General features: G+C 50.0%; 1 protein-coding gene across 1 annotated transcript in view; it reads left to right on the forward strand.

Moving 5' to 3' along the window:
- GALNT16 (polypeptide N-acetylgalactosaminyltransferase 16) overlaps positions 1-20,814 on the forward strand; it is a 98,181-nt gene that overhangs the window by 74,933 nt on the left and 2,434 nt on the right. Inside the window, exons 7-14 of the mRNA XM_004262162.3 lie at positions 2,113-2,200; positions 3,758-3,842; positions 4,139-4,242; positions 8,800-8,926; positions 10,395-10,487; positions 11,872-11,955; positions 16,811-16,952; positions 17,630-17,752. Of these exons, the coding sequence (XP_004262210.1) occupies positions 2,113-2,200; positions 3,758-3,842; positions 4,139-4,242; positions 8,800-8,926; positions 10,395-10,487; positions 11,872-11,955; positions 16,811-16,952; positions 17,630-17,752 (846 nt within the window). The remainder of the gene's footprint in view (positions 1-2,112; positions 2,201-3,757; positions 3,843-4,138; positions 4,243-8,799; positions 8,927-10,394; positions 10,488-11,871; positions 11,956-16,810; positions 16,953-17,629; positions 17,753-20,814) is intronic.

Genomic DNA, 20,814 nt, shown 5'->3' on the forward strand with positions numbered 1-20,814 from the left:
TATGAGCCCGAGTGCCACAACAACTGAAGCCCGGGCGCCTAGAGCCCATGCTCCGCAACAAGAGAAGCCACCGCATTGAGAAGCCCACGCACCGCAATGGAAAATAGACAAATGGTCAACCAGCGCATGAAAAGATGCTCAACGTTAAGTCATTAGGGAAATGCAAGTCAAAACCACAATGAGGTACCACTTGATACCTACAGGATGGTTATAATCAAAAGGATGGACAGTACAAGTGCTGGTGAGGATATAGATAAATAGGAGTCTTTCTACATTGCTGGGGAGTGTGTCAAATGGTGCTGTTCTCCACTTTGGAAAACAGTCTGGCACTCCCTCAAAAGTTTAAACATAGAGTTACCATATGACCCAGCAATTCCACTGCTAGGTATATACTCAAGAGAAATGAAAACATGCCCCACACAAAAACTTGTGCCTGAGTGTCCAGAGCAGTGTTATTCAGAATAGCTGAAACATGGAAACAGCAAAATGTCTATCAACCGCAAATGGATAAACAGAATGTGATGTATCCATACAGTGGAATACTGTTCAGCCATAAAAAGAATGAAGTAATGATACATGTTACAATATGGATGGACTTTGAAAACCTTATGCTAAGTGACAGAAGCCAGTAACAAAAGCTGCATATTATATGATTCCATTTATATGAAATGTCCAGAATAAATAAATCCGTAGAAATACAAAGGGGATTAGTGGTTGTCAGGGGCTGGAGGGAGCGGGGTATGGGGAGTGACTGCTGATGGTACAGGGTTTCTTATTGGGGTGCTGAAAATGTTTTGGAATTAGAGAGTGGTGACGGTGCCACAACCTTGTGAATATACTGCAAACCACTGAATTGTACACTTTAAAATGGCGAATTTTATGGTATATCAATTATATCTAATAAAATTGTTATAAAAATGTGAATTAGGGCTTCCCTGGCGGCGCAGTGGTTGAGAGTCCGCCTGCCAATGCAGGGGACATGAGTTCGTGCCCCGGTCCGGGAAGATCCCACATGGCACGGAGCGGCTGGGCCCATAAGCCATGGCCGCTGAGCCTGCATGTCCAGAGCCTGTGCTCTGCAACGGAAGAGGCCACAAGAGTGAGAGGCCCGCGTACTGCAAAAAAAAAAAAAAAAATGTGAATTAAATCTCAATACAAAAAGTCTATAAAAAGGGTAAGGTGAGGCCCCCATAGAACACTGTGGGAGACCGTGGATTTTTCTCCCTGATCCGCCATGTCCCACATTTTTGTCGTCCTGAGATGGAGTGTGAACTGAGGGGCAGAGCTGGATTCCAAGCTGCAGACAAGAAGATTTTGAGGGTCAGCACAGAATGCAGAGAGAGGAGGGAGAAGCAGCTCTGTTCCATGTCCCTCCATGGAGGGAGAAAAGAAGAGAACAGACATCCTGCCGATGGAGGGCAATTAAGTTTTGCACGTGGTATATGACAGAATCCACCACCACCACTATCCCCCCACCCCTCACCCCCAGAAAAAAACCTTTAGTAAAGTTGGCATATTACCCACCAATGTTTTGGAGGTGGATTTGTGTCTGGGAGATGATGAAGGGAGTGTGAGTCTGACTTTGAAGTGGATGTGGCATGAGAGGAGTGCCACCCAGGTTACACAGAGACTGCAGGGTCCCTGCCCTTAAGCTGCCGGTTGTCCAGGTGGAAAGACTCAACCTCAACATGTACAAAGACGGACAACAATTAGTAAAACAACAGCTCACACCAGCAACAGAAGATCCACATCAGGCAGCATCTGATTCACTGTCCCAGGAATTGTCTGGTCTATAACTGAGAGCAGTTTAAAAGAGGAAGAAGTCCTCAGCCTGCAGCAATCAGGGAGGGCTTTACTGAGGAGGTGAGATCCTGGCAGGGCTCAGCATGATGTGAGAGGAAGAGGCTGGGAGAGCATCGTGCCCATGAGACCCAAGAGGGACCTTCTGGGAGCCTAGATGTGGTGATGCAGGACAGCTCCTGGGAGCCTAACGTGTCCTGCAGAAGGTGCTGAGTGCCCAATACCTCGAAGAGAACTTCTTCCCAGAGCAGGCAGTTGGGCCTTTATTCACAGAGTCCCTGGCCTCACGCCATCTCATGTGTCCTCTCCTAGGATCACACCCGCGTGGTGAGCCCCATCATTGATGTCATCAGTCTGGATAATTTTGCCTACCTTGCTGCATCTGCTGACCTTCGGGGAGGTGGGTCCGGCTCCCAGGGGAGGGGCTCTAGACCTGAAAGGAGGCAGGTGAGGGCAGGCAAAAGCCCTGGCTTGGTGCTCTTCTTCCCAACTGTGCCAGAGCGTCTCACACCCCCACCCCCTTTACCTCTAGAAAACGAAAGGGGATTGTGTAGAGCCATGGGGTTGGGGACAAAGGGCCAGGGCTGGCAGTTGCAGGCTCCTGGCACAATCAGGGACAGGGCCAAGCTATTCTCTGATCTTTCCCTCCCCCCAAACTTTGACACATCCTTCTCAAATACTGCCAGCCCCGGGGACCATTGCCACAAGTCCTGGCAGAATAACATGAAATGACTGCTGTCGTCTTGGGGGTGAGGAAGGGGGAGCCCTCAACTTTGCATGGCTTCCTAACCTGTACGCCTGGAAATGGTCTAGACCTGGCCGAATATGGTAGTTATTAGCCACATTTGGCTATTGAGCTCTTGAAATGTGACCAGTCTGAACTGAGATATGCTGTAAGAAAAAATACACACCAGGTTTTGAAGACTTAGTATGAAAGAATATAAAATATCTCATTAATAATTTTTTGTATTGATTAGGAATATGATCATCAATGATAATGATTGAAATGATGGTATTTTGGATATATTGCATTAAAAATACATTATTCAAATTAATCTCATATGTTCTTCTTACTTTTTGACATGGCTACTGGAAAAATTTAAATTGCATGTGTGGCTTGCGTCTCCGGCTTGCATTGTATTTCTTTTGGGCAGCTCTGGTCTAGACTTTAGAACTGTGCTGTCCAATACAGTAGATAATAGCCACTTCTGGCTATGTAAATATAAATTAATTAAAATTAAGTAAAATTCAAAACTCAGTTCCTAAGTTGCCCTAGCAGCATTTCAAGTGCTCAATAACCACATGTGACTAGTGTCTACCATGTTGGACAGTGCAGATATAGGACATTTCCGTCATTGCAGCAAGTTCTATTGGGCAGGCTGCTCCAGAGAATCTGTTGCCAGGAGCTAATGCGCAGAGTGGATTTCCTGTTTGGGGCTCGGATTTCCAATAAATGGACACAGTTGTTAGTTAGATGTTGAGGCTGAGTGGGATTCTGAAGGGAGCCAGGCATTTCTCCTTAGGGAAATCACCTCAGGGCCTTTGCACTTGCTGTTCCCCTCACCTGGAATTCCCTTTCCCTACATGTCTGCATGGATCAGTTCTTCATTCAGGTCTCTACTCAAATGTTACCTCCTCAGAGAGCCTTTCCTGGCTACCCTTACTAGAATAGCATGGGTACCCCTCCTTTCTTTTCTTTCTTTTTGTTTTTTAGCACTTTACAACCCCAACTGACATATTATCCATTTACTGATTTATCTTTGTAAGTCTTTGTCTTACCCAGTAGATTGAAACTCCATGAGGACAGGGACCTGTCTCGTTCTGAATGAAGGAATGACTACGTGAATTGCCCAGGGCCCTCTACAAGCTGGGTTTTGATCAAGGGAGACTCTCGGGGGTGGTGGAGTGAGGGGACAAGAGCCCCCGAGCCGCATCCTCACCCTAGTCTGGCCCTTAGGATTTGACTGGAGCCTGCATTTCAAGTGGGAGCAGATCCCTCTGGAGCAGAAGATTGCCCGGACAGACCCCACCAAGCCCATAAGGTCAGGACTGCTGTGGGCTCTGGAGAGACCCCTTCCTTGCCTGAGTCAGGGGCTTTGGAGGCTCCTGGGAGGGCCATTGCAGTTGCCAGGGCTCCTAGGGGTGCACGGTCCAAGGGCTAACTCTGTTCTGGGCCCGGGGGAGAGAGAGGCCAGAGGCCAGCAAGCGGGCCAGATATCCGACCCCAGTGACTCTGCAAGTGGGGGATGCTAGGGCAAATGGCCTGGGCCCTGGGGCCGTCTAGAGGGGTTCAGATCTTCCAGCTCACGTGTTGCCTCTTTCCTCTCCTTGTTCCCAGGACGCCTGTCATAGCTGGAGGAATCTTCGTGATTGACAAGTCTTGGTTTAACCACTTGGGAAAGTATGATGCCCAGATGGACATCTGGGGGGGAGAGAATTTTGGTAAGTTGGGAAATAACCACAATAATAATAATGGGTAACCTGGGTTGCGTGTTTTCTATATGTAAGGCCCTAAGGATGTTACACATATTGACTCCTTAAATCCTCACAATGGATCTCTGAAGTAAGTACTATTATATCTCCATTCTACTGGTAAAGAGACCGAGGCACAGAGAGGTTAAGTAATTTGTCCAGAGCCACACAGCTAGTCAACAAAGAGATTAGGTGGTCAGGGAGAACCTGTGGCCACATGGCTAGACACGTGTATGGAGGAAGCACATGGCTGCTTCCCTACAAGAAAGGCTGGGGGTGGTGTGTGCAGTAGGGGGTGGCGGTTAAACGTAAGCAATGGGGTCAGATGGCCTGGGTGCAAATCCTGGCCCTACCACCTATAAATTGTTTGGCCCTGGGCAAGTGAAAGCCTCCCTGAGCCTCAGTTTCCCCAAGAGGCTGTTATAAGTACTAAGTGAGATGAGGGGGGTGAAGATACTGGCAGCCATTATTATTATGATGAGGCCATAGGAACCCTTTAGCCCCACAACGAAAGGGAAGAGCCAGTGAACCCCCAGGGTCGCTGGTGAGGTTCAGGTGAGATAAAGGCTGGGTACAGATGGAACATCTGATGTGGGTGATTTAAGGGGGGTTTATAAAAGGGCCTATTTACATGGCGTGGGCAAGTTACAGGGAACCACAAGGGCCAGGGTAGGGCTGGGCTGGTGACTGCTGGGAGCTGTAGCCACCCTCAGGTCTGAAACACAGGGAGGGAGTGCTCCCCGACAGTAGCTGTGGTCTTGGGGCACCTGCAGCCGGTCCACTGTGCCAGGTGGAAGGTGTCAGGGGATAAACACCCACCCTCACTCTCCCCCGACCTGCTGGCTGAACTTCCTCACATAGGAAGGAAGCCCAGGGGTGCAGCCCACACAGGCAGCCTCCCAGATGAGGAGCGTGGTGGAGGAGGGTGGCGATCGATCCCAGGGATCCAGGAGTGGGCCAGGGTTTGTGGGGGCAGGTACCTTGAGGCTTGTGAAACACAAAGGCCTGTCCTTGCTCTGGCAGTGGACCCAGTCAGTCCTTTGCAGAGCCCTTTCCCACTGCTTCCTTTTTCATCCTGACCAGGTTTTTTGCAAAGTAAATAGGGCTGGTGGTATCTCACCCATCTGACAGATGGGCAAACTGAGGTAGACGCCGCCTTCCAGATCTCAGCTGGGAAACTCCACGTCTGACAGGTGTAGGTGGTGCCTTTACAGGAGCCACTTAAGTGTTGTGAGGTGTGATCCAAGTCAGAGTCTGTGTTTCTGGGAGGCAAGGACCAGGTCTTTCTTCCCTCTCTGACTAGGGCAGTGGGACAGATGGGCAGTGGGGCTCCAACTCAGGACCAGCCGGAGTGGAAACAGGCGTGGGATTTTCTCCCCTTTGTAGCTTGGAAACCGTTTCCAGGCAGGCATTCAGAGGAGTAAATTCTGGGAACTGGGGTGCAGTGACCCTTCCATTCTGACCTCCTTTTATGTATTTTGGGCCTAAGTGACCTCTTTTGTGTTCTCCATCTCGGCCTGAAGGGAGCTTTGGCAAATCCAGTTTCCTGTAAAGATTCAGAGGGCTAGGAAACTAATGGTCTCTGCTGCATCCAGAGGCCTTTTTCTTTTCTCCTTCCTTCCTTTTTTTTTTTTAAGGCTGGGGCCTGATGGAGAAACAAGTGAATGATCAAATAGCTAACTTCAAACTCTGCCTGAGGCCAGGGCTCAGTGATTGGGGAATTGAAAGGTGAACCACACAGTGGTTCTAGGGATGGTTTTGTTTCTTCGAAAAAATTCAAAGAAATTCCTAGGCTAGCCGTGGCGCTCAGACGTTCAGCTGCTGGGACTAGTTTTGAGCCAGGAGACTCTCGTCACTGATGGGTTTGGGCCTTTCAGAACTGTTCATTTGGGACTTCCCTGGTGGCGCAGTGGTTGAGAGTCCGCCTGCCGATGCAGGGGACACGGGTTCGTGCCCCGGTCCGGGAAGATCCCACATGCCGCGAAGCGGCTGGGCCCGTGAGCCATGGCCGCTGAGCCTGCGCGTCCGGAGCCTGTGCTCTGCAACGGGAGAGGCCACAACAGTGAGAGGCCCGCGTACTGCAAAAAAAAAAAAAGAACTGTTCATTTGTGGAAGGAAGGGAGATGCCCAAACCCAGACTCGTTCCTGTTTCCCCTGAGAGAGCCAAACGCCAGAACCCAGAGGCCACCTTGAGTGAGGGTGGCAAACGTGAAAACCTTGGGATTCTCATTAGGGATCCTTTTAAAAGGTAGTCAGATCATGTTACTCAGCTGCTCAAGACCCTGCAAGGGCTCCCGCATCACTCAGAGCAAAACCCGGAAGTCCTTACACCATCTGCCCTTCCCCCACAAACACACACCGCCAGCTCCGCCCTCAGCTCCTCCTGCCCTCCCCGCACCTCGCTCCGCTCCTGCCTACTGTGCTCTTACCTGTAGCTCTGTGCCCTTGCTTGTCCCTCTGCCCGGAACGCTCATCCCTAAGAGTCACGTTCCTCTTCCTCACCTCCTTCAGGCCTCGGCTCAAATGCACCCACCCATTCATCGAGAACATCCCTGATCAGCCTCATTAAAACTGCAGCCTCACCCCCAACTCCACTCACCTGCTTCAGTCTCCTACCTGCTTCGCAGATGAAGTATTCTACTCATTTTCTTGTCTACTTGTATTTTGGTTTCTTCTTTTACTGAGTTCCTGCCTCCCCCCACTAGAGTGTAAGGGATTCTACAACGGCGTCTGACAGATCATGATCTGGTTCAAACAGTGGGACTTGCTGGACAAAGTGTGAACTTTACACTGCAGTTCTGCACCTGAGCGTGGAGGTGACCTTGGAGAGGTCATTTAACATCTTTGAGCTTCACAGTCCTTATCAAAAACATGGGGAGGGCTTCCCTGGTGGCACAGTGGTTGAGAGTCCGCCTGCCGATGCAGGGGACACGGGTTCGTGCCCCAATCTGGGAAGATCCCACATGCCGCGGAGCGGTTGGGCCCGTGAGCCATGGCCGCTGAGCCTGCGCGTCCGGAGCCTGTGCTCCACAACGGGAGAGGCCACAACAGTGAGAGACCGCGTACCGCAAAAAATTAAATAAAATAAAATAAAAAAATAAATAAAAATAAAAACATGGGGATCATAACACCCAATGCCACATGGTAGCTGTGAGAATTAGACATCAGCCATAGAGAGCACAGAGTGAGCGCTCAGTAAATGGACGATGGTTACCGCTTTTGTTGTTGCCATTGTTGTTTTTTTTTTTGGCCGCGCCATGCAGCTTGTGGGATCTTAGTTTTCTGATCAGGGATCGAACCTGCCCACGCCCTCGGCAGTGAAAGCGCAGCGTCCTAACCACCGGACCACCAGGGAATTCCCTGTCCTTGCCATTGTTGATAAAAATGACAATAAGTAATAGTAATGTGGACAGTATGGACTATATGGGATGAAATGACCTAACTAACATAACAAAGTTAATCTGGAAGAAATGGTACCAGAATGCAGACCTTCCGTCCCCAGTTCTAAATCTCAGTTGCCGAACCAGCTGCAGGGCCCTGACCAGGAGAAGGGACAGAGGCCTGGCAGTTTGCAGGCAGACCTAGGGAAGCCCATTAACGTAGCCAACCCTGGGTGCGGGTCCAGATATGCCTAACGTCCAGTCGTGGACCACACTGGGAAGTCACCGGGTGCACATAGGCTGGCCAGGAGGTAGGCCTTAGCCCTGCCGCCTCCGCCTCCCACTCTGCTAGTCCCTGGGAGGTCCCTGAGCAGTCGCTCCAGATGAGAGCCCCCAGACCTGGCCAGGGACCCCAAGTGTCCTTACAGCCACCTGGGGAGTAGGAAGAGGAACCAAGGCTGGAACTCATGAAAAAAAATGGTCTTTCCGTTTGTTTTTGTTTTTTTTAATTAAAAACAAAAAAACAAGGGCTATGGATTTTCTGGGACAGGAGGGAGGTGTTTTAATGTCAAAGGGTGTCCAACTTCAGGGTTAAAATGAAAGAAAGTAGAAAATCAGAAGAGGTTCGGCCAACTGCTGAAGTGGGTCCTTGCCGGAAGTGAGGATTGTTGAGTGGAAAACAGAGTAGGCAACTTGTGACGTCCCCTTCTGGGGGGCAGGATGGCCACTGCTCGCCTCTCCCAGCACTACTAGGGACCACAGTCATCTGTGAAGGCTCGTTCAGCGTCACACCCCCACCAAAAGGAAGTATGTCTCAGTAGGGCCACTGGTAGCTGTAAATGGAGACCCCCGGGGCCATGAGGGAGGTCTGGGCCAGCCAGAAAGATGCCAGCGGGTATGTGTGTGTGGGATGGGTGTGAGGAGGGTGTGTGTGTGTGGGATGTGTGTGTGCACAAGCATGGAGGAAGCAGTCAGGAACACGTGCAAGGAGTGGGTGCACCCCGTGTAAACAGGCCCAGGAGCTCTGACACCAGCATATGCCTCCAAGGAGACACCAAAGGCAAGGGAAGCCAGCTCCTTCCCACCTTCACTCCGTGGGGACTTGCCGAGTGGCTCCTTCCCATCCTGATGGCTGCCGTCTCTGCAGAGCTCTCCTTCCGGGTGTGGATGTGCGGTGGGAGCTTGGAGATCGTGCCCTGCAGCCGGGTGGGCCACGTCTTCAGGAAACGGCACCCCTACAACTTTCCTGAGGGCAACGCCCTCACCTACATCAGGTGGGTCACAGTGCAAAGAGCACCGCGCTAAGAGCTAGGACACCTAGACCCCAGCCCTGTCAGTTACCCAAGGGACTGTGGGTAGCTACCCCACCTTTCTGGGCCTCGGTTTCCCCATTTGCCCCCCATTCTGGGATCCCAGTACTTTCAGGCTGGAAGGATGAAGCTGGGAGTGTCTGCACCAGGCCTCGCTTGTTTTGACTGTCCTTGTCCATGAGGGTCTTGGAAAACCAGCCAAATGACCAACTGGAAGCTGCCCTCCACTCACTGGGTCCCAAGTACTGGTCATAGACGCCATGTCCTGACCCTGACTTGGTCAGCGTCTGCCCATCTGTGTCCCCAGCCACAGCGTGCACTTCATCTTGAGGGGCAGTGGGCAGGGTCCTAGAAGACCACCCCCATCACCCGCCCCCCTGATGCTGGTGGCAAGGGGAGAGTGGGAGGAGCACCATGAACACTCCTTCCCAAGGATGAGTCTTCATCTTCTAAGGCTCCCTTGTTGCCAGCGGTGGCTCCCCAGGTCTAGCTCATCAAATGGCCTGTCTTTTTGTTTTGCTTCCCCTTATCCCATTTTAGTTGTTTTTATACTTGTAAAAGTGATACATGTTTATTGTAAAAATTCAAACTATATCATATATATTATATCTGTACATATAGTATATTATACATTATAATTTTTACTCTTCATATCACATAGAGAGAAAAAAGTGAAAGTCCCTTTCACCCAGTCTTACTCCTATCCACTTGTCTCTCCAAAAGTAACTACTGCTAATAGATTTCTAGCCTATCATTTCAGGTCTTTTAATTTATTTTCATATATATATAGTTTCTGTATAGAGATGCATGTGTTTGTGGGGTGTTTTTTTTTACATTTTTTTAACTTTTTATTTTATATTGGAGTCTAGTTGATTAACAATGTTGTGTTAGTTTCAGGTGCACAGCAAAGTGATTCAGTTATACATATACATGTGTCTCTTCTTTTTGTGTTTTTTATATAAATGGGGTCGCACTGCATGATTTTTCTGCAGCATGCTTTTCTGCCACTCCACACTAAATTGTAGACATCCTTCAGCGTCAGTATGTACTAACCTTGGTGTTCTTTTTTGAGGCTGCCTAGTACTCCATCATGTGGACATAGTTCATTATTCTCCTATTGATGGGCATTTAGGTTGTCACGAATGTTTTATGACACAAGTATTCTTGTACATGTCCCTTTGCCCACATGCTGGTATTTTGGTAGAATAGGTTCCTCAAAGTGGAGTGTCAGAGAGTATCCATACCCACAGAGCTGATGGATGCTGACAGATTGTCCTCCAAAAAGACTGTTCTCATTGATACCACCCCAGTCAGCATTCTTTCGCGTGCACTCCTGTCTCCGCACCCTGAACTTCACAGAGCTGATCTTGAGCCCAACCCTAACTCTGTCACTGCCCTGGTGACCTTATTTTGCTCCTTCCTACCCTTTTAGGAATACCAAGCGCACTGCAGAGGTGTGGATGGATGAATACAAGCAGTATTACTACGAGGCCCGGCCCTCGGCCATAGGGAAGGCCTTCGGCAGGTGGGCCCCTCTCCCAGCCCCCCTTGGCCTTCCTCCACAACCTTAGCAAAATACAAAATTGTGTGTACACCAGGGAAGCGCTCAGGGTCTCCTTAGCACCTGAGCTGCCCCAGGCCGCTGGGCTCTTCCGGGCCTGTAGGGTATACGACGCAGAGACAAGGTTCTGGTCCTTGAGGAGGATGCAGCCTCATAGGGAGAAATAACCAGGGAGGGCTTGCTTATGAGAGCACTGCCAGTCCACAAGCTGCCTGCAGGACAGACATCTGTGGACGTGCTTAAGGATGGCTCTCTGTAGAAAGCACTCGGGGGTTTGACTCCACCCCTTGCTGTTCAAAATCTGACAGTGATCTGTTAGCTTATTTTTCTGCCCTGGACTGTTATGACTACAGTCTAGTTAAGCATTTTCAAAATGTGGATTAATTGTGAAATCAATTTAGAGAGTCGTGACCAGTTTTTTTTTTTAAATGATAGAGAACTAGAATATTACAGATTAGTACGGAACAGAACAGAACATAACAGTTGATTGCAGTTACGGATAGATATTGTTTTGTGAAAATTCTTATTTTGGTTGTATGTTTGTAGCCATATATGCCCATGGGTATACTTGGTCACAATGTATTTATTTCTTACTTAATGCTGTGGTCAGATAGGTTTGAAAACATTATTAGCGATCATCAATGAATCTCCCTCTATTTGTTTGTATCTATCCCTTGTTAAAAAAAAAAGAAGTTATGTCACTATTTCTTTTAGTGGGGAAGTAACATCTGCTGAGGACCTACCCTGTGCTAGGCACTTATGTCCCCTTTATTCATTTGATTCTCACAAAAACCTTTGGAGGTAGATGGTTGTGTCCCCACTTTACTGAGAACAAACAGGCTCAGAGAGGCGGTGAGGTTATCTGTCAGTGGCCGTTATGGTCAGTGGAGCTGAGGAAGGTGTCCATGGACACATCAGATGGTTTTTATCTGCCAACTTTATGGAAAGATGTTTAAAGCGTGGTTTTCTTGTTGGTAGACACTTTCTGCTCAGCTGGAATGCAGGAAAGGAAAACTTCTAGTTCATTAAGGCTCTGCTCTCTCTGTGAAAATAAGGACCAGATAGTGGTATCCTCACCTGAGGTCTCAAGGAGTAAGAAGCCGAGATTAAAGCCTGGCCCCCGTGGGCTGGGCAGATCCTGAAAGGTGAGCAGGAATTTGAGGAGAGAAATAAGGCATGGCCAGGAACCCTGGGAGGAGCTTGCAGGTCAGAGAATGACTTAAGGCAGGGACCAAGGCTGGAAGGCAGCCTTGGACAGCTCCTGGCCCTAGCTCCCTGGGGTAGGTGGAAAGAGGGGGCCAGCCTCCCGGGCCTTCTCATGCCCGCTGAGCATTGCCTTCTCCTCCAGCGTGGCCACGCGGATCGAGCAGAGGAAGAAGATGAACTGCAAGTCCTTCCGCTGGTACCTGGATAACGTCTACCCAGAGCTCACGTGAGTGCAGCCCTCAGCTCGTGCATCTGGCCTGGGTGGGGGCCGGCAGCTTGGGGACCCTTCACCCTGATCTCTCCCCAGCCCAGGCAATCTGGCTCTTTCTAGCTGTCAGTGTTTGTTGTCATGTGAAGGGTCTGGAGGAACCGGGAGGAGGTTACCAGGAGTTAAGAGTGAGGTGTGGTAGGAACCAAAGTTTAACAGACCGGGCCTTAGAGCTAGAAATGGGCATTGTCCCCTTAGGACAACAACAGTGCATTATGTAGCAAAGGCTGCAGAAACACTCATTTCCTTTGACTCTCCTCTCTTCCTTCTGGGAGTTTATCCTAAGGAAATAAAGCAACCAAAGCAAAAAAACCTGTTGACAAACAAATGTCCACTGTAGGCTTCTCTGCTGTGAAAAAATGAGAAAAAACTAACGATAGGGGCTGAGTTTAGTGAATCGTGATGCGTCGATCTAAACAAATATGTGTCAATTAATGTTATAATCATAAACCGTGAAAAAACATGGGGAAATGTTTGCTCCAGCAAATGAGGAAGCAGCATGCAAATGGTGTATGTGCGTGGGTGACAGGACGGCGGGCAGTAGCTGTAATGACAGGGGTAGGGAGGGCAGAGCTGTTTCTTTTTTTCCTCATTTCAAAATCCTTCTCAGCATCCTGGCTACATCATTCCTCACCTCCTCCAGGTCTTGACTCAGCTGTCCCCGCTGCGTGAGGCTCCCCCAAACTCTGCATTGGCCGACTGCACCTTCCCCAGCATTCCCTGCTTATTTTCCTCTGTCACCCTTATTGTCATTCAGCATATATGTGGCCAATTAATTTTACTGTCATCTCCCAACACTTGACAGGAAGCTTCGTGAGGGTAGAGGTGTTTATCTGTTTTGTTCACTGCCTTATCTCCAGCCCCTAGAACAGTGCCTGTCACAAAATGGGCACTTGATAAATATTTTTAACTGAATAAATTGCATAGTCAATAAGCATCAGTAATAACTTTGAAATTAGCATTCTCTCTTCTGGAAATGTCACCTCGGGGAATGGGTTATTCCACTGCTGTCTCCCAAGGATGCTATCATGGCTTTCCAGAACACACCACCTCTCAGAGCCTGCAGATCCTCCAAGGAGGCAAATCTTTGTCCTTCAAGGGCAGATTTGATTTTTGGAAAACAGCCGTAGTTAAGTTGTAGCCAAGTCCAGTGAGTAAGCTGGTTGATTAACCCAGATAATACAATCCTGGGTCCCAAATACAGGGTGACAAGACTGAAACAAGTAACAAGGATAAACTGACTCTGCAAGCAATGTTCAAGGAATTCCAGAAGGGTCTGAGCAGCGGCTGCATCCTTGGAAAAAGTTGGCAGCCGGATAACCCCAGCTCCCCAGATGATGGCTGTGCATGGAAGAACATTACTTTACAAACTTGTAATAAATGAACCGCTTCCTCAAGTGGCCACTTTTAAGGGGACAGTTTCATTCAGACATGTCATTTCTGAGGGAAAAAAGCATAGTCTTTCTTTATGTTCTGTCAGAGTTCATGCTATCTGGTTGGAGTCATGGACTCCAGGCCTCAGACAGGAGCTGGGGAGCTGGGGGAAGAGTTGGGAGGATCGGGGATGTGCCTCTCCTCCCCACACCCCAGTCCCCATGCAGTCCCTTGAGGACCAAGAGGAAGAAGTAGTTTATAACTACCGTAAGTCTGGATCTATCACAAAGACAGGAGAGTGGATGAAACCAGCCGTGTGATATGAGGAGCGTAAGTCATCTTCCGTTTGTTTTGTCACTGTGTGGATGTTTAAAAATGACTTTTTGTTGTTAAGGTAGAAATTGCAGTTCATTCCTATCCAGTTTACTCATCCTCGGTCTGTTCCTTCATGTTCTGCCTCATTTCTCAGGGCGAGGGGCCCGGAGTGGATCAGGTTGTTAATTAGAAAGGAGATCTATAGGCCCAAATGATACCATGTTCCTCCAAACAGGATCCTAATAGTTGGGCCACACTTGCAGATGGTCAGTGGAGAAACTTAGGAGGCTGAACAGAGAGGCCTTTGCTTTCCTAGGCCTGCCTGCAGTACTGCTTTTCCAGATCAGAGTTCTGTGGCTAGCCTCAGCAATTGCTAATGTATTCCTTTTATTAGGATGTTCAGGAACAGTTGTGCAGGCTGTGCATTGCACAAGCACACCATATGTGAAGGGTGCTGGTCACACAGTATTGTACATTTATTACTACAATTCCTGGCAAATGACAGTAAAAGTCTTCTAACGAAAGACTTTTTTGTCTTTTTTTTCATAATGTAGAAAATCATCTATATTATGATGATTTTCTAACAGATGGAAGTAAAGTGTCTCAAGAAAGGGATGCCTATTGCTGTTTCTACAAAGGCACCATAAGGGCTAATGGCAGCCCAGCTTCGAGGTGGTCCACAGAGAGGAAAGCAGATGCAGACTTAAGAGGGCTACCAACAAATAGGACAGCTTAGCCTGGCTCTGCCAGAGAGCAGAGGAAGGGTGGTGATGGCCATCCCAGCTGCTGCAGGGCTGCTGCTACCACTCAGACACCTCAGGAGCTGCATCTGGTCTTGAGATTGCTGCCCAAGCCCCGGGTTTCCTGCATAAGCATCAGTGGGCAGGCCTTTGTTGTCAGTGACATTGCCACACTTGGACAGTACACATCTCACCTCTGAAAACTGATCAACTTGCACATCTTCCTAAGCAACAGCGGGTAGGGAGGGGAAGAGAAGAGAAGGGTCTGAAACAACCTTGGCTTCTCAAAGAGGCTCCCGCAGGACCTTGTCTCTGTGTAGAGGGGAAGTCTAACACGTTGCCCCTGGATGAAGCAGAGGGGGTGGAGCTTTTGCCTCCCGACAGCCTTGCACCTAGCAGGTTGCAAACTTACATCCTACAGTGATCAGACAGACAATGTCAATAAGTCAAGTGGGTGGGGATGACTGTAGGGAGTGGAGGGGACTGTGGCAAACTGAAATGCACAAGCTCCACCCATAAGGGGGCAGCTGCTGCTCATGACAGTGTGTTAGTGCCGTGCTGGAATGCAAGTTCGGTGTGGCAGCCTGACCTTGCTATGTTTTCCAAAGAAGCTGGATTTTTGGTGTGATGAATTGGGAGATTGGGATTGACATATATACACTAATATGTATAAAACGGGTAACTAACTAATAAGAACCTGCTGTATAAAAAAATAAATAAAATTCAAAAAAAAATTCTAAAGTTGCAAAAAAAAAAAAAGAAGCTGGATTTTTCTGTGTAAACTTGAAATCTTAAAATACGGCCAACTAATTAAAAGCACCAATAATCACACTGTGCAGGTCAGAAAAAACCTGTCCAGGGCCAGATTCAGCTTAGGGGCCAACAGTTTGCAGCCTCTGTTCTAAAACTGCACGACCTCTTACAAGGGGGTGTGGGGTTCTGAAGGGGCACTGCTACCAGTAGTGTGGAGGGAAAGTGAAGGGCTCTCCTTGAGGCTCTGTGAGAGCGGGTAGGTTCTGGGAATCCGGGGGCTTCCAACCAGCCCTGAGGAAGGAAGACCTGGTTTGGTCGAGGTCCTGCAGGATGTCCACATGAGACAAGAGAGTGCCGGAAATGTTCTGATCCATGCGCCCCGCCCAGGTTCTCTTCCTGACAGGGGTAACAGAGGCCGATAGGATTAGCATGTGGTCAGACTCTAAGCCCTCCTGGTTCCCCATCATGCCCTGTGGGTCCGTAAGCCAAGTGCGTGTATAACCTTCTAAACCCAGGAATACCAGCCCACATCAGCTGGGGCCAGCATCCCCCTTAGGTTTATTACCCACAGGGTAAGACAGTGTGTTTTATATCTGTGTGTGTGTGTGTTTAAGCATGTTTTTCCTGTGCATACAAAATGTTTTAATAATACACTATTTTGAAACATGCCTCTTTTACTTAACTGTATGTTTTGAACACTTTCCCACATTACCAGAGTCATTTTTAATGGCGAAAGGTTTTTTCCATCCTACAGATGAATCAGAATTTACTTAGCCCATCCCCTGTTGTTGGATATCTAGGAATTTCCAGTGTTTTCAGTATAAGCAGTCACTCTAAATGAATATCTTTTAAACTAAATCTCTGCACACATATTTAATTATTGCCCTAGGATACTAAGTTACTGGAAGCGGGACAAAGGTGTGCACATTTTTAAGGCTTTTGATACGTAATACCACACTGCCCTCCAGAAAAGGTGGTCAGTTTATGTTCTCACCCAATCCCACAGCTATTGCCAATACTAGGTAGTGATATTTAAAAATATATATATGTATATCTCTATATATGTATATGTGTATATATATGCATAGATATACACACATACACTTAAATATATAAATGTTTTATGTATGTAAATAAATCATACACACACACACACATATATATATACACATATGGTAAACAAACAGTGGTACCTCTCTGATATGTATTTCTTTAATCGTTGGTGAGATTGAACACATTTTCATGTTTGTGTATTTTACATTTGCCTCTTCAAAGTGACCCCTTCCCTGTCATTTCGAGATTGTTTATTGAGCCCACATTTGGGCCTCAGCCTCTCCCCAGCCTGTCCTCTTTCTGGGCTGGGGAGCCCTGGTTTCTGGTTTGAACCCTCTCAGGCCTGGCCTCCAGGGCAGGCCCTGGGGCTCCCGGAGCTGCCCAGAACCAGTAGGGCGAGGCCAAGTCTTCCCAGAGACACCCCTGCTCACCTCCCCCTGCTGCCAGGCCTACTCCCCGGCTCCCCTCCCCACAGACACCTGGGTGCCCCGAGAGCTGGCAGGGCGCTAGCCTCTGGGTAAGTGTGGCTAAGCCCGGGGAGGGCAGAGGACAAGCCTGACCGCTGCCTTTTCTCTCAGCGTCCCCGTGAAGGAAGTGCTCCCCGGCATCATTAAGCAGGGGGCTAATTGCTTAGAATCCCAGGGCCAGGACACGGCTGGTAACTTCCTGCTCAGCATGGGGACCTGCAGAGGGTCTGCCAAGAGCCCGCCGGCGGCTCAGGTAGGTGGCTTAGGGCCCCCAGGTCAGGACCGGGCACGGGTGGGGGCCTCCCTCTGCCCGTTCTCATCTTCCCTCTGCCTACACCTTCCACAAACCCACTTTCCCAAGGACCCTGCAAGCTGTCCCCTCCCACTCTGCTCCTTGGGTCTGCTCCCACCATACTCGGTCGCCTTTGTCGCCTGTCACACAGTCGCCCTATGGGCACCACCTGCTTTCTCCTTGCAGAGGTAGAAATGCTGCCCAAACAGAGTCCAGTTCTCTTGGGATGCAGCTGTGGTCCGCCTGTATGTACAGGGCCTCCAGGACTCCTGTGTACACACGTGCGCAACATGAGTGTTGAGGCACCACGTGGAACTAGAGCAGGTCATGGAGACCCCGGCGTGGACTGGCTCCTGGCTGCCCTGCTCCCATGTCCTGTCTTTCTCCCCATCCCCTGAGCATCCCTTCATACGTCCTCTGGCCAGTTCCAGCTAAGCTCCCCCACCCCAATATTTTATTATGAAAAATTTCAAACAGAGAAAAGTTGAAAGAACTGTACAGTGATTACCCATACACCCATCCCTAGTATTTGTAGAAAATTTTACCAAAATACACAGTGTATTTGCTCTATCTACCCATCTATCCATCCATCCATTGCTGTACTTGTGGACTTGGCCTTTCTGCTCCCTGTCTTGCAGGCGTGGCTGTTCAGTGACCATCTCATCCAGCAGCAGGGGAAGTGCCTGGCTGCCACTTCCACCTCCATCTCCCCCGGGTCCCTGGTCATACTGCAGGCGTGCAACCCGAGAGAAGGCAGGCAGGTAAGCCTTCTCGCCCATGGGCACGGGATGGCGGCAGGCACGGGATGGCGGCAGCCCCGGGGAACACAGTGCAGGTTTGACATACAGACTCAAATAAGCCCTCCAGAGTGAGGATGTGGGGGACCTAAGCCAGTATCCAGGTCAAGTCTATTGTTTTCCTCATGAGGAAGTACGGTAAATAGTTGTTAAATGTCCATCCTGCATCCTGTGGCTCCTTGCGGGCAGGGACTATTTATCTTGTCAACACTGTATCCCTAACCCCTGACAACCAGCACAGCCAAAATAAATGTGAGCTTTTACTGGGAAGCTGTGCTAGGAGTTTTACATAGGTCGTCTCATCTAATTCTCCCAGCAACCCAGCAACGTGGGCCCTCGTACTAACCCCATTTTAGAGGTGAGAAAACTGAGGCTCACTGAATTTAAGAAACGTATCAGATCACATAGTTGGGAAGGGGTGGAACTGAGGTTCAAACCCAGGTCAGCATGACTCCTAAGCCCACAGTCTTGCCCCAGCACATAGTAGCTGCTCAGTAAGTATTTCTTGACTGCTGGCTGATTGGGGAAACAGATCCAGCCACAGTGTTTTCCAAGCTGGCACGCTGGCCTCACGTGAGCACTGCCTTTTCCATTTGCCAAACACTCTCACGTGCCCTATTTTCATGAATCCTGGGAGACACAGGTCAGACCTGCCTGTTGAGGAAGAATCGGATGCTCAGGGCACACAGCAGCCAGTGACAGTCAGCCCCACTCCATTCCTGGCTGGGAGGGCTGCCCCTCTGCCCGGGAATGGACACAAAGGCCAGAGCTCTGGTCCAGTCCTTCCTCTGCCCACACCTTCTTGTAGCTCCCCCTGTGCCTGACCCTGGCCAGCTGCGGGCAGTGCAAGGGGCAGAAGAGTGCCTGGCGTTTTGATTCAGCCACGGGCTTTCCTCCCACCCCTGTGCTGTTGCCTGGGTCGGCTCTTTCTTTAGGGATGACCGTCAGTTTGCTATTTTATTCTGGAAAAGCAGCCAGATCCTTCCTCTCCCTTCAGCCTCCGTGTGTGTGTGTGTGTGTGTGTGTGTGTGTGTGTGTGTGTGTGTGTGCGCGCGTGCGCTCGCGCGAGCATGCGGGAGGGAGGGAGGGAGAGAGAGCTCTGAAGCGCTTCCTGGTTGGGATGCTGCAGCTCGTCCTGCCTGCCACCTCTGCCTGCCCTGCAGTTAGGTGGGTCCCCAGGCTCCCCTTTACCTGGAGTACCGGCCTCTCTGAGGGTCAGGCCTTGAGCCCACTCCCAACCCCATCCTTGCTGAGGCCAAAGTCAGGGAAGTAGCTCGTAGGGCAGCCACTACTCAAATACTTCTCTGGAGCTGAAGCATCCATTTGCCCCTTCACACTGACCCAGGGCTCTGAGAAATCTCCTTTGGCCCCATTCCTTCTGCCCCTGCAAATCCTGCAGGGGCCCCAACAGCTGAGCCCTCTCTTCCAGGAGGACAGGGTGAGCAGCTCTCCCACTGACGGTGCCTTCTCAAATCTAGGCCTCCCTTCCTGGTCCCCCTTTGGCCCCGTTTCTGAGGCCACCTGGGTATCAGTTATGGGAGAGTTACATGTGCATAGAGCTGCTGGGATGGTGTCAGCAGGTCCTAGCTCTGTCACCCCCCCTCACCTCTCTGAGCCTCAGTCTCCTCACTTATAAAATGAGGGGCTCCCTCCCTGTCTGCCTTGTAAGAACCAAGAACCAAGACTGGCGATGGGAGAGTGCTGTGAGGTGATATTGTTTCCCTGGCAAGGCCAGAACATAATGGCCAGGAGAGTCAGGGAGACCCCGAGACCGTGCCTGATGGCGCAGGTAGGAAGTGAGAATCCCATGATTTGCAGAGCACTTCCTCATGACTGGGTGATTCATTCATTCACCCATGCATTCATTCTTCATAAAACAAAACTGCATTGGGTGCCTACCTTATGTCAAGGAAGGTGCCGATCACATTGGCCATAAGGATGAAAGAAGGGTGTGGCCCAGCAATGCCCAGATGGCGTGTGTGGCCAACCCTTCCCAGGAGGTCAGAGACTGGAAGAGCACAAGGCAGTAGGATGCTGTGACTTCCAGAGGGACCAAAGGCCCTATCCTGCCCACTGCCCGGGACCTTTAAGCCAGGGAGCCCTCTCTGCTGGGACCACATGGGCCAGAGAGACTGGTTCTCAGCCCCGCATTCCTAAAGGGAATCTGCAGCACGCCCCCTCGCTGCCTTCCACCCTGTTGGCACCTCCCAGTTGGTCCCCTTCTCTGGCCACCCCACGTTCCCCTGCCGCCCCAGCCCTGGCCCTGCAGCTGCTGCTGCTCATCTCCCTTCTCCCAGTTGCTCCAGTGAGAACAGGGCCCCTCCCCCTCAGAGCCCTGCGGCTCCAGCGTTACCCACTTCTTCGGAGGACAGAGGACGAGGTAGATATAGGAAGAGGGGCTGTGGATGCAAGGGAGGGAAATAGCAGAGAAACCAAAAGTAGACCTGTCTCCCTGTACTTTTCCCTGAGCCTCGAAACCTGGGTCTCAGCCTCTCATCCCTTCTCCAAACCACACTCCATCCTCCATCCAGCCACTTCCAGAATGGTCTACAGGAACAACTCTTGTCCCCCTTGTCAAGCTTGGGGGACATGACTCTGATAGGGGGACTCAAGTGCCCTCACCCTCCCATCACTCTTAATCTCTGCAGGGACGGCGACCAGTTCCCATTAAAGTGTGTAGGTAACCGGCTGCACAGCTGCAGGCAGAAGCTTAGAGCTCAGGAAGAAGAAATCTTGTTTGAAGGAGTAAAGGATTCACCTAGTCCAGGACTCAACCTCAAGGGCCTACAGAGTGCAAGTGGGGAAGCCCTAGAGGAGAAGAGTTGGGCCCAGGTGGGACTGTGGCGAACAGGAACTAGGCTGACTAGCAGAGAGCAGGTCTTCGGCCACAACCGACTGATGCCACCAAAGAAACCAGGCCCATGTCTAAAGGGAAGTTGGAAATGCAGGTTTTTATGCGACGACTAAGCCACATTTTAAATAAGCACGTGCAGGCCAGACAACATGCATCTCTGGGCTAGACTCAG

This window comes from Orcinus orca, chromosome 2, assembly GCF_937001465.1.
Source record: "Orcinus orca chromosome 2, mOrcOrc1.1, whole genome shotgun sequence".
In the NCBI taxonomy this organism is placed as follows: Eukaryota; Metazoa; Chordata; class Mammalia; order Artiodactyla; family Delphinidae; genus Orcinus; species Orcinus orca.